Below are 12,681 nucleotides of genomic sequence, written 5' to 3'. Positions count from 1 at the left end.
TCCTTGTTGAGAACATCTGGGAGAAAGTGTTTTTTTGAAGATTTCAAGATGTATTCTTCGAGATTGGAGATTGGAAACCCTCATAGAATTCAGTGAGACCGGTTGGCGTACGTATGACAAATGTCTCTGGAATGGATGAAAAATCCAGAGAAGTTATTTACGTGGTTCTTTCACGTGGTTTCGGTATGGCATGTTTGGCCACATTTCATACATTGATTTACATGGACTGTTTACCGCCAGAGAAAATAAGAGTATGAGATATATTTTTATAACTTGTGTTAACTGTGGGAATTTGTACCACTTTGTAGAGGTATAGTTGAAGTGGGGTCGTGTAGATGCTCATCTTTCCTTGTTTCATAAATGTTTCATTCTTTTATTAAAAGTATATCTGCAGACTTTGTGACTGTTAAGTAGCTGCTCTCCACGTATCTAAACAAAAAAAATAAAAGTTAAAATGTCACCCTTGGATCAGACTTGTCCAGTAATGACATAAGCTGGGATCGTAACCATCTGAAGAAGGTAGTTTCCTGACTAGCACTGCTACCTGGCGAGGATTGCCCCTCTCACCGAGCATTTGTTAATATGTCATTTTCTGGGGGCTGACAGTGTACCCAGTGTCAATCATCTATCCAACCCCTTCTGACGAATGGATAAAGGACATATACCAATATGCCAGGGTGATAATCTCCTCAGCTAATTGTTACCCTGGCCTGGGGTCAGCTTTTTAGTTTACTTCATACTGAGAGTAATTTCTTGCATTTAATACCTCACCGATGTCTTTTGACTTCACACACAGGTTACCCTCTTGTCCTTAATGTACTTGTAAAATATCTTGGGATATTTTACCCATCAGTGTTTTTTCATGCCCCCTCTTCGCTCTCCTGAATTATTTTTTAAGTACCCCTACCTACGCTTTCTATACTCCTTTAATGCATCCTGTTTTTAGCCCTCTGTCTCCCTTTTTTCCTCCTCTATTTCCCTCCATATACAGGGTTCTCTCAACGTTTTGGTCCCATTCTGTACCTCTGCAGGAGGTAAGTTTCCCCCCAACATGTCTCTGAAGATTCTACACCCCGGAATATTGAGGTACCAGTCCTGCCCCTTCTTCAACCATTTCTCTGTGATAGTAATAATATCATACTCCCATTTCTTATCAATGCCCCCATTTGCCTTACCTGTAAGACTCCTTGCATTAAAATAAATGCCATCCCATCTTGCCATATTTTTTGAGCCTTAACATGTCTATCTTTGCTCTGCTGTCCAGACTGACTTGATTTTCCTTCTATATTTAGCTGTGCATCACCCCCTGCTGCACCTCCACACTGTGACCCAGTTTAGTTTAGCCAATTGCCGTTATTGTTCTCCAACATGTAGTGTCCCAGATCTCAGCCTCAGAGTTCTATTGTGGCATTTCTCTCTTCCATTAATTTCTCACATCAGCTTTTCTGAGAATTATGTCGGATATATGCCAGATTATGGGCTGTTGTGCATTGTCCCACTCATGTTTCCATTAAGCTGTTTGGGGTCACGGCTGTTCAGGAGCTTGCCGTACGTGCATTTTTCTGTGATAAATAATATGTAGACACAGATGAACAATTTTTTTTAAAGGGACCACACACTGAAGAAATAAAATGGGCCGTACACAGCAACTAAATTACAAAGGGACCATTGGTGCCGACTATGAATTGGAATTTGACTCCTGAACCTGGTTTGACTTCCCACTCATCAACTAGGATAGAATCTCTTTCCTTTTTGCTCTTTTCTTTTTACCCATCCTCTTTCAGTTTTTCTCTCCACTCTCTCAAATCCCTACCCCCAACTTGTCAGTACTCCCCAAGCTTTCTAATTTCCTGCTACTGTGCCAGGCATGCCTCCCGTTTAGATATGTCTACAGCCTCCCTTGTATCTCTCCTTGCATCCTCTGACGAATCCGTCAAGGCACTCAGCACAGTAACATGAGCAACCACATCTGCATCATCCTGTTCTGTCAATCTTACTGCCTCGTTTGGGGGCGGGGGGAAGAGAGAACTAACCTTGACCATCTCCTCCCTGTTCTTTCTTCCTGTGGACTCTGACTAAGGATCGGCTATCTTGCATCTCTCCCTCAGAAAGTCTGTTCACTAATGAATATGATGCTTGCCATTCATGAATTTACTTTGGATAATAACATTGATTATCGCGATACCTGACTTAGGGGTGATCACACATTCTCCCTAAAGGAAGCCTCTGTACCTGGCTACTCCTTCCAGCACTTGACCTCTGGGATGGAGGTGTAGTTTTCTCACCAATTGCACCTTGATACGCGCCCTGACTCCTCTAACGGTTATTCCTCCTTTGAGCACCTTGCCTTGTTCCACACGACTCCTTTCATTAAAATCCCTGTTCTCGACCACCAAAGTATCACAACAATTTCAGCATCCTTTATTCCTCTAATTCTGGCCCACTGAGCCTCTTGATTTTGTTCATTCGACCATTGGCACTCATGCCTTCCAGTTGGCCAGGCCCTAAACTATGGAACATTTCTACCTCTCTGCAATACTTTCTTCTTTTAAGATTCTTCTTAAAACCTATATGTTTCACCTACCATTTGTCTATTTATAATAATAGAATCCAAAGTAATGTAATAAAAGTGCTGCATGATTTGGGCAAGATGATTGGTGTTGTTGAAGAATGAATTCTTTCCAGCAAAACCTACTTGTTTTATAGAGCGATATGTTGATTGATAAAATGGTCAAATGAGTGATTTAAAATGTTTTTAATAGATGAAGTGCACTGAGACAAATGCTGGTCACTTCCTTATCAAGCACATCTCTGCAGATGGGAAATCGGATTTGTATTGAATAGCTCGTGGAAAAATATTGTAATAATTAAAAATGTATGGACCTGCAGAATGTAATGCATATTCCACTTAATTTAATACATTATTATTTAGCCAAGTAATTGATATGATTCTTCCTGAAACTATTGATTGTTTCTGTACTCTGACAGACAGCCGACCATGGCACATTAGGAGACACATTATATGTCTATTTTATTCAGAGTTAGCTAAATCTCAATTTCTTTATCCCACAGAGACTGTGAAGACAAGATTTCAAGCAAATGGCATTTTGACTGGAGACAGCAAAGCTTTTAAACCTCACCTGACCTTTATGAAGCTATCAAGGGCACCAAAACTACGTCACCAGGTCAGATCACATTTCCAATCAATCACAAGCAGGTATATAAGTAGAGCCAATATCAGAAACAGTCAACTGGAGTTGCTCAGCTCTGAACGCTGCTGCTGTGCAGAAAATTTAGTGAACGCTGCCCTTAAGAGAGGTATATTGGTTCTTAATAACCTTTTCTTTCTCACGCAAGAAGGTATGTTCTTTTATTTCTAGGTTCTGTAAAAATGGGAGTGGAGCAGAGATGGATGAAACCGTGGGGTTGCTGAAGGTGTGGAGACCTATGTTGTAGGATGTTGGTCTTTAGCTCATGGTGAATTGATTGACATCACACTAATAATTTTGTTTCTGGTCATCGTAAGAGATGTCAGCAATGTAGATTTTGTAAAGAAAATTACTTTTCTATGCCATCAATATTAAGCATTACCAGGCCAGTGCCTTATTTTCAAGTTTAGGAGGACGTTTCTTCTTGAAATTTTTCACACCTATTTTTCAAGCTCGCTATCTGTCTGGCCAATCAAAGTAACCAGCGATTTGTGCTAATATAGTGGAAGCCAAGTTGCATGCACTTATTTTACACAGAACCATTCTCGCACACAAACAGAGGAGATGTTCATCCCTGTCAACCGAACAGAAACTAATCCAACCTCAAACCCACTGCACCATCCAAGTCCTAAGTTTGAAATATTAATTCTTTTATGTTCTGTGTTAAATTGGAACCAACGCTTTAAAATGAAATAAGCATTTCAAACATTGCACAACAAACCCTGAAAACCCTCTTTATGTGGGAACTGTTGGCAGAGTACTGTAGCAGTAGCTACACAGGAAGACGTGAATAATTCTGATACTCTCACTATGCGAGATGGTGCTAATGAAGTCCCACACTTACCCCATGAAAAGCATGCCTGTATGCACAAAGTGTGATCTGTCCTGACTTCTGTAATGCTATGCTGTTTTCAGTGAGGCAAAGATGGAGTTACGGTATATAAAATATAAGCAAATATGTGAACAGTGTGCAGTGAAAGTATGGTTAGCATTAAGAACAACTGATAGTTTACTTTTGGCAATTTATGTATTGCCCAACTCCTTTTGAATGAGGTGTTTTGGTGCAGAATAACACAGGTGTGACTTGCTAAATTTTGTTCCTGTAATGAGATCTTGTAAATCCAAGAATAATTTTATTTAAAGAATTTTATTGCAGGTATTTCTACCTCCATAACATTATCTTCACCCCATCTGAGCTCTACTGCAGAAACCCTCATTCTTGATTTGTTGACTCTAGTCTCATCGTGTTGATGCTAGCGCATTCCTGGCTGGTCTCCCCTATTCTACTTTCCATAAATTTGAAGTCATCCAGATGTCTGAAACACAGAAACAAAGAAGATAGGATCAGGAGGAGGCCATTCGCCTTTCGAGCCTGCTCTGCCATTTGTCACAATCATGGCTGATCGCCCAGCTCAATAGCCTAATCAAGCTTTCTCTCCATAGCCCTTGGTCCCATTCGCCCCAAGTGCCATATCTAGCCGTCTCTTGACAATGTATTGTCTTGTAGTAAGTGGCATTCCCCTGTCACCCTTGTGATCGCTGACCTATATTAACTCTCAGTCAAGCAATTGATTTTAAATTTTCATAATTGTTTTCAAATCCCTCCATGGTCCTCTCTCCTCTGTAATCTCCACTAGCCCCTCTTGAGATACCTGTACTCCTCTAAGTTTGGCCTCTTGAGTGTCCCTGATTTTAATTGCCTCAACATTGGTGGCCATGCCTTCAGCTGCTGAAGCCCTAAGCTTTGAAATACCCTCCTGCACCTCTCCACCTCTCTAACTCGCTGGATTAAGCTTTTGGTCACCTGACCTATGAAGTACTTATGTGATTGGTGTCATATTTTGTTTAAAATGCTCCTGTGAAATGGATGTTCTATTACATTAGAGGAGCTATGTAGATGTCATTTGTTCTCTCACCTCTCTTGTCAAATCCTATTTCCCTACTACCCATCCAAGTACCATAAAAAGTTTTATAGTGATATATGTTCACTGCATTCCTCCTTCAGCCTCTTCACTGAGTGACTTCTCGTCCTCGATGATTTTAGCCTGGATCTCCTTTGAGTTCATTGCCCTTCCTAAATCTTATCCTTCATTTAACTTCCCCATCCTAAATTCACATCCAACCCCTTGTCTTTTTCTATCTTGTGGCATCTCGGATCCCATCATAGGAATCACAGATCAGGTCATCACTGATCGCTTGTTGTATTGCTTTCCACCCATATCTCCTTCCACTTCCCTATCCTACTTTCCGTAGCCCCCTCTGGAAAAGTCTCCCTCTTAATTCATTGACAACTATAATTTCAAAACATCAACTGTCCTTAGCCCTCCATTTCTGCAGCTACCAATCTGCGTGACCACACCCTCACTTCCACCTTTGATGCCAAAGTTCCCATTGCAACCACCAATTCATTCTCTTCAAAAATTGCTCACAATTCCAGGATCTTCCTCTGCTTCTTTACTGTACTACAAACTGTCTTTTTTCACTCCATCACCCTTTTCTCTGAAACCGGCACCTCCAAAACCAAGCTTTCCTCCCATTCCCCCCTCATGCACTCTCTGAGCGCATCTTGACCATAAGGTCCACTTCCTGCTCATTAAACCCTATGTCCAACAAACTGCCGACCAAACAATTTCCATTTCTGGCTCCAATGGGAACAGATATTGTTCATGGTTCTCTCGCCGCATGCAGCTCCCCTCACCTTCAAATCTATTGTTTTTTTTTAAAAAATGTTTTTATTAAGGCATTTATAAATGAGCATCAAACACAACCAAGATCAAAACAATAACAAAAAGATAACAAACAGGAGATTACGTTGTAACTAAATAAGTAACCAACAACCACAGCCCGCCCTCCCTCCCTCTCTGCCTCCACCTTTTCTTATTAACCCTAAAAGTCTCCCCCCCCCCCCCCCCCCCCCCTTCCCCCCACTCCCACTCCCTGCTGATTTTGCTGTCCTGGAAGAAGTCAATGAACGGCTTATATCTCCGGGTGAACCCTTCCATCGACCCTCTTAAGGCAGACTTAATTTTCTTCAGCCAAAGGAACCCCGCGAGGTCGTTCATCCATCGCCCTGGTTTCGAGTCCCCCCAACAGGATCCCTCTCCGGGCTACCAGGGAGGCAAAGACCAGAACGCCGGCCTCTCTCGCCCCTGGACTCCCGGGTCTTCCGACATCAAACACTGCCAATTCTGGACTTGGACCACCTTCACACTCAGTACCTCCGACATCATGTCAGCGAACCCCTGCCAAAATCCCTCCAACTTCGGGCAGGCCCAAACATTTTTTTAAAAAAAATTTAGATTACCCAATTATTTTTTCCAATTAAGGGGCAATTTAGCATGGCCAATCCACCTACCCTGCACATTTTTGGGTTGTGGGGGCGAAACCCACGCAGACACTGGGAGAATGTGCAAACTCCACACGGACAGTGACCCAGAGCTGGGATCGAACCTGGGACCTCAGCGCCATGAGGCAGCTGTGCTAACCACTAGGCCACTGTGCTGTCCCGGACAGGCCCAAACATGTGAACATGATTCGCGGGCCCCGGAGAACCGCCCACACCTTCCCTTCACCCCCTCAAAAAACCTGTTCATTCTGGCCACCATAATATGCACCCTGTGGACTACTTTAAATTTAATGAGGCTAAGCCTGGCACACAAAGAGGACCAATTCACCCTCCTCAGGGCCACCTCCCATAACCCAGCCTCCAGCTCTTCCCACAGCTCCTCCTCCCATTTTCACTTAACTACTACTATCGAGGCGCCCTCCCAACCCATCAGTTCCTTATATATCTCTGGCAACCTACCCTCACCAACCTCTGTTTTCAACAGCACCTTATCCTGTAACCCCGGGGGTGGCAGGTCACGAAAGGATGGCACCTGTTTTTTCACATAATTCTGCTCATGCAAGTACCGGAACCCGTTTCCGCTGGGCAATTCATACCCTTCCATCAATCCTTCCAAGCTCGGGAAGCTGCCCCCCACAACAATGGGGCTGGTTTAACACAGTGGGCTAAACAGCTGGCTTGTAATGCAGAACAAGGCCAGCAACGCGGGTTCAATTCCCGTACCGGCCTCCCCGAACAGGCGCCGGAATGTGGCGACGAGGGGCTTTTCACAGCAACTTCATTTAAGCCTACTTGTGACAATAAGCAATTATTATTATTATTAAATTCCCGATCCACTCGGTCTCTACCCGCCACCAACCCTGAAACCCCCCCTGTCCAAGGCCCCCCGAAGAAAACCTGTGAATCCCACAGATCGGAGCCCAAACTGAGGCCCCTTCAAGCATCAAGTGCTGTCGCCACTGTCCCCACACCCTCAGGGCCGCCTCTACTACTGGAGCTGTCCGGCGAGAACGGCAGAAACTAGTGCTCTTACACGAGGTTTCCTCCATTTGCTCCATACCGACCACCCCCCCACTACCCACTTCCTTACCATGGCTATATTTGCCACCCAATATTAATTCATTGAATTTGGCAAGGCAACCCCCAGCCCCACTCCAACAGCGCCTTTACTTGTGAGGCCTTCCCTGCCGACACAAATCCCGATATCTCCTTCGAATCTACTGTTGTCATGCCTCCCCTGACCCCATTGACCTTCCAAAAATCTACCACATCTTCAACCTTCCTTTCATCTCAAAAGACCTTGATTATGTTGTCTATTCTCAAATTTGTGCTCATCTTCCCTGAAACTCTCATGTTTTAACCTCCTTGAATCTGCTTTTCCTCCTTTGTCACTGTACCGAAACTACTCTTATCAAAGTCACAAATGACATCCTCTGTGATTGTGACAAAGATAAACTATCTCTCCTCATTCTTCTCGACTCACTACAGCCTTTGACGGAGTTGACCACATCATCCTCCTCCAGCACCTGTCCAGTTGGTTGGAACTGCTCTCAGCTGGTTCTATTCCTATCTCCATTTGTAGACCAAAACAAAAATCATCTGCAATAACTTTTCTTCCTTCCCCCGCGCGGTTATCGTTATCAGTTCCCAAGGATCTGTCCTTGGCCCCTTCATTTATTATTTTCATTATCTGCATGCTACCTCTTGGTCACATAGTTCAAAAACATCACATTAATTTTCCCAGGTTCAGACAACACCCAGCTCTATCTCAGCACCCAGCTCTCTTGGCTCCTCCACTGTCTCTAAATTATCAGCCTTTTTATCTGACTTTCAGTAATGAATGAGCAGAAATTTCCTCCAATTACATATTGGGAAAATCGAAGGTCCCCGTGACAAACTCCGCTCTCTAGATACCAACTCCATTCCTCTCTCTGATAATGTCTGAGACTGAACCAGACTTTGGTGTAGTATTTGACCCCTGACCACACGTCCATCTTTAAAGACCGTCTGTTTCAACTTTGTAACAGCACCTGACTGTTGCTGCCTCAGTGTATCTGCTCATCCATGCATTGTTACCTCTTGATTTAACTACTCCAACCATGACCACATATGGTACTATTTGGAGCACAATGTTGACGAGTGACATTCAAACAGAGACTGATCTGTCCTTCCTCTGGATCCTTCGTATTATTGATATAAAGGCTTATGAGTTTTATAAGGTTATCGAGAAGTTCTACCTACCTCTAAGCTTTTGGTATCAAGCCTAGTATCTTATGTGACTCAGTGTCTGTGTTTACTGTGTAACGATCCTGTGAAGCGCCTTGGGACATTTTATTCTGTAAAAGATGCTAAATAAATTAAGTTGTTGTTAATTTCGGTTTGGCTACGTTTAGTTACGTAGAAGCTAATGTTGAAACCCAGACAAGTTTTCCTCTTGCTGTTTGAACTCCAGGAAGAAAGAACAATTTAATCTCTTCAGTCAGTCAGCATTTTAAAAATAAATTTAGTGTACCCAATTCATTTTTTTCCAATTAAGGGTCAATTTAACATGGCCAATCCACCTAGCTTGCACATATTTTGTGTTGTGGGGGCGAAACCCACGCAACCACGGGGAGAATGTGCAAACTCCTCATGGACAGTGACCCAGAGCCGGGATCAAACCTGGGACCTCGGCGCCATGAGGCAACAGGGCTAACCCACTGCGCCACCATGCTGCCCTCAGTCAGCTTATTTTCCAGTAGACTGTCGAGTGTGTTTATTCATCCTTAGCTAATTCAGTTTCCTAGCACGCACTGATTTGTATAGATCACTGTAGAGACATAGCACAAATGGAAGTTATCATGCCAGAAACATTGCATGAAGTATGATGTTGCTGCCTGTATGCTATATCACTGTGACAATCTATATAATTATAAGAAGTTAGTGTCAGAAGATTTAGTTGACCTCTGGTTTTTAAACATCATAACCTTAGGCCTGCCAAGTTTCATTACCACATTAAGAATAGGAAATGGCAAAACATTACATTGGTTTGAGTATATTTATGGGCACTTTCATGTCATCAGTTTAAAGTGATTGACCGAAATTTAACCAGGCCACAATGTTGCAGCCACGTCACAATAACACAGCCCATGGAAATCTTCTGAAGGGATAAAATAAGTGAGAGGGGCCTGAGAAATGCCTGGATAGAAAGGAAATGCACATTGTCTGCAATGTCTGCAGTGCTAATAGGAAAGCTAATAGAACATGATCCTTTATTGCGAGGAGAATTGAATACAAGAATAGGGAGGTTATGCTTTAGTTATACAGAGCACAGTGAGATCACATATGGATGTAGAAACAGGAGGAGGCCAATTGGCCCTTCGAGCCTGCTCTGCTATTCATTATGATTATGGCTGATCATCAAGTTCAAAACCTTGATCCCGCCTTCCCCCCCATATTCCTTCATCCCTTTAGCCCCAAGAGCTCTATCTAATTCCTTCTTGAAGTTACACAATGTTTTAACCTCAACTACTTTCTGTGGTAATGAATTCCACAGATTCACCACTCCCTGGGTGAAGAGATTTCTTCTCATCTCAGTCCTAAAAGGTTTACCCTTTATCCTCAAACTATAACCCTTAGTTCTGGACTCCCCCACCATCGGGAACATTCTTTCTGAATCTATCCTCTCTAATCCTGTTCGAATTCAATATGTTTCTATCATATCCCCTCTCGCTCTTCTAAACTCCAATGAATATAGTCCTAACTGACTTAGTCTCTCCTTATACGTCCGTCCTGCCACCCCAGGAATCAGCTTGGTAAACCTTTGCTGCACTCCCTCCATAGTAAGAATATCTTCTTCAGATAAGGACACCAAAACTGCACACAATACTCCAGGTGTGGCCTCACCAATGCCCTATGTAAAACATCTTTATCCCTATACTGAAATCCTCTCGCAATGAAGGCCAACACACATTTGCCTTCTTTACTGCCTAATGTACCTGCACACTCTCAGCGACTGATGCACGAGGACAGCAAGGTCTCGCTGAGTATCTACCTCTCTCAATTTACACCCATTCAAATAATAATCTGCTTTCCTATTTCTGCTACCGAAGAGGATAACCTCAAATTTATTCACATAATGCTCCATCTGCCATGCATGTGCCTAATCCCGCTGAAGCATCTCTGCATCCTCCTCAAAGCTCACCCTCTCACCCAACTTTGTATCATCTGCAGATTTGGAGATAATACATTTTGTTCCCTCGTCCGAATCATTAATAGATAATGTGAACAGTTGGGGTCCGAGCACAGACCCCTGTGGTACCCCACTAGTCACTGCCTGACAATTAGAAAAAGACCCATTTACTCTAACTTTTTGCTTCATGTCTGATAACAAGCTTTCTATCCGTCTCAAGACACTGGGCTGGATTCTCCGATTTTGAGACTAAGTGCTGACGCAGTCGTGAAAACAGGTGTCAAAAGACCACCAATTCCCCGTTTTGCTGGGGGCGAGCAGGGAGCTGGTGTGCAGCTCTCAGCTCTAGCTGCCGATATGGCTCCCAGCACTTCCGGTTCCGAGGCCGCGCATGCGCACAGCTGTGCCGCGCTCCGTGCCGGACTCAGCCAAAGTAGTGCCTCGCATCAGCCACACGCGCACCCCGGACCGTCCGCCCACATTGCCCCCAGCCCCGAATGAAGCCTTCCCCCCCCCCTGCCCGCCGATCAGCCCTCTCCGGGACTGTGGTCCACAGCCGTCATGCGAGGATCCAGGACGGTGTGAGCACACGGAAACCGCGCCGTTGGGAATTAGGCCGGTCAGCAACGGAGCATCGTGGGGCAGGCCTCAGGCAATGGCCTGAGTCGGTAGATACTCGGCGCGACGTACTCCTCGGGTACGCCGATTTTCAGGGCGCGGAGAATTGAAAAACAGGTGCTACTCCCGATTTCGGCGCCAAAACGGATTCTCCATCCCGTTGCCGAACGCGATTTCAGCGTCGGGGAGTGGAGAATCCAACTCACTACCCGTAATCCCATGCGCTTTAACTTTACATATTAATCTGCTATGTGAGACCTTGTTGAAAGCCTTCTGAAAGTCTAAATAAAGCACATCCACTGGTTCTTGCTGATTAAGTCCAGTAGTTACATCTTCAAATTATTCCAGTAGATTTGTGAAGCATGATTTTTCTTTTGTAAACCTTGCTGACTTTATCTGATTATACCACTGCTTTCCAAATGCTGTGCTATGAAATTCTTGATAATGGACTCTAGAAACTTCCCTAATACCGATGTTAGGCTCACTGGTCTGTAGTTCCCTGTTTTCTCTCTACCTCCCTTTTTGAATAGCAGGGTTACATTCGCTACCCTCCAATCTGCAGGAACCATTCTAGAATCCAAAGAATTTTGGAAAATGACCACCAATGGATCTACTATTTCTAGGGCTACTTCCTTAAGTCCTTTAAGTTACTTAAGTACTTAAGTAACAGAGAATTGAGCACGCAGTGTTCTACTTGGCACTGCTATATTGTCAGAGGCAGTCTTAGGATGGCATGTTGAACCAAATTCCTGTCTGCTGTCTGAGGTGGTTATAAAAGACCCAGTGGCACTATTTTGAAGATCGGGGGAGTTCACTTGACCTGGCCAACCTTTATCCCCCTTACAACACCAAAAAACAATGAGCTGGTCATTTATGTCATTGCTGTTTGTGGGTCCTTACAGTCTGCACATTCCCTGCAGGGTTTCCTACATCACCACAGTGTCTGCGTTTAGAAAGCACCTCATTAATTGTAAAGCACTTTTGGACATGCTAAGTTTAGAAAAGAACAGCAATGTAAATTTTCCGGCCCTGACTGCCACAGGAATTGTCGAGTGTGGGATGAAACATTTGACGGACCATCGAAATTCCATTGACCTCGGGCAGGAATTTCCGGCCTCTGTGTGGGTGGGAGCAGAAAATCCCACCCACTGTCTCAATGCAAAAGGTCTTTCTTTATGTGAACCTCCAGCTAACTGCAAAGAGCAATAAAATAAATTACATCAAGTTTTAATGTGTCTCTTCCTGTCACTAGATATTGTGGTGATATGCATCACTGTAAATACAGAAGGGGTTAATGTGAACACACTACATCTAGCTAGACACCAGAGGGAGCACCA

At 43.9% G+C, this 12,681-nt stretch overlaps 1 protein-coding gene and 1 long non-coding RNA gene across 5 annotated transcripts in view; one reads left to right on the top strand and one right to left on the bottom strand.

The window, feature by feature from the left end:
• Positions 1-12,681, top strand: part of LOC140410715 (A-kinase anchor protein 7) — a 287,628-nt gene that overhangs the window by 80,285 nt on the left and 194,662 nt on the right. For all 4 annotated transcript variants that reach the window (XR_011940714.1, XM_072499164.1, XM_072499163.1 and 1 more), the window contains exon 6: positions 3,073-3,185. Coding sequence is in view for 3 of the 4 variants with exons in the window: in XM_072499164.1 (XP_072355265.1) it covers positions 3,073-3,185 (113 nt within the window). In the remaining variant the exon portion in view is untranslated. The remainder of the gene's footprint in view (positions 1-3,072; positions 3,186-12,681) is intronic.
• The window catches only part of LOC140410716 (uncharacterized), a 132,984-nt gene continuing 124,689 nt past the window's right edge, over positions 4,387-12,681 (bottom strand). Inside the window, exons 2-3 of the long non-coding RNA XR_011940715.1 lie at positions 8,797-8,903; positions 4,387-4,525 (exon numbers count right to left, since the gene is read on the bottom strand). This is a non-coding gene — a long non-coding RNA (uncharacterized lncRNA). The remainder of the gene's footprint in view (positions 4,526-8,796; positions 8,904-12,681) is intronic.

This window comes from Scyliorhinus torazame, chromosome 4 (assembly GCF_047496885.1).
Source record: "Scyliorhinus torazame isolate Kashiwa2021f chromosome 4, sScyTor2.1, whole genome shotgun sequence".
Lineage (NCBI taxonomy): Eukaryota > Metazoa > Chordata > Chondrichthyes > Carcharhiniformes > Scyliorhinidae > Scyliorhinus > Scyliorhinus torazame.
The sequence above is the reverse complement of the archived record's forward strand: the minus strand, read 5'-3'. Positions and strand labels throughout refer to the sequence as shown.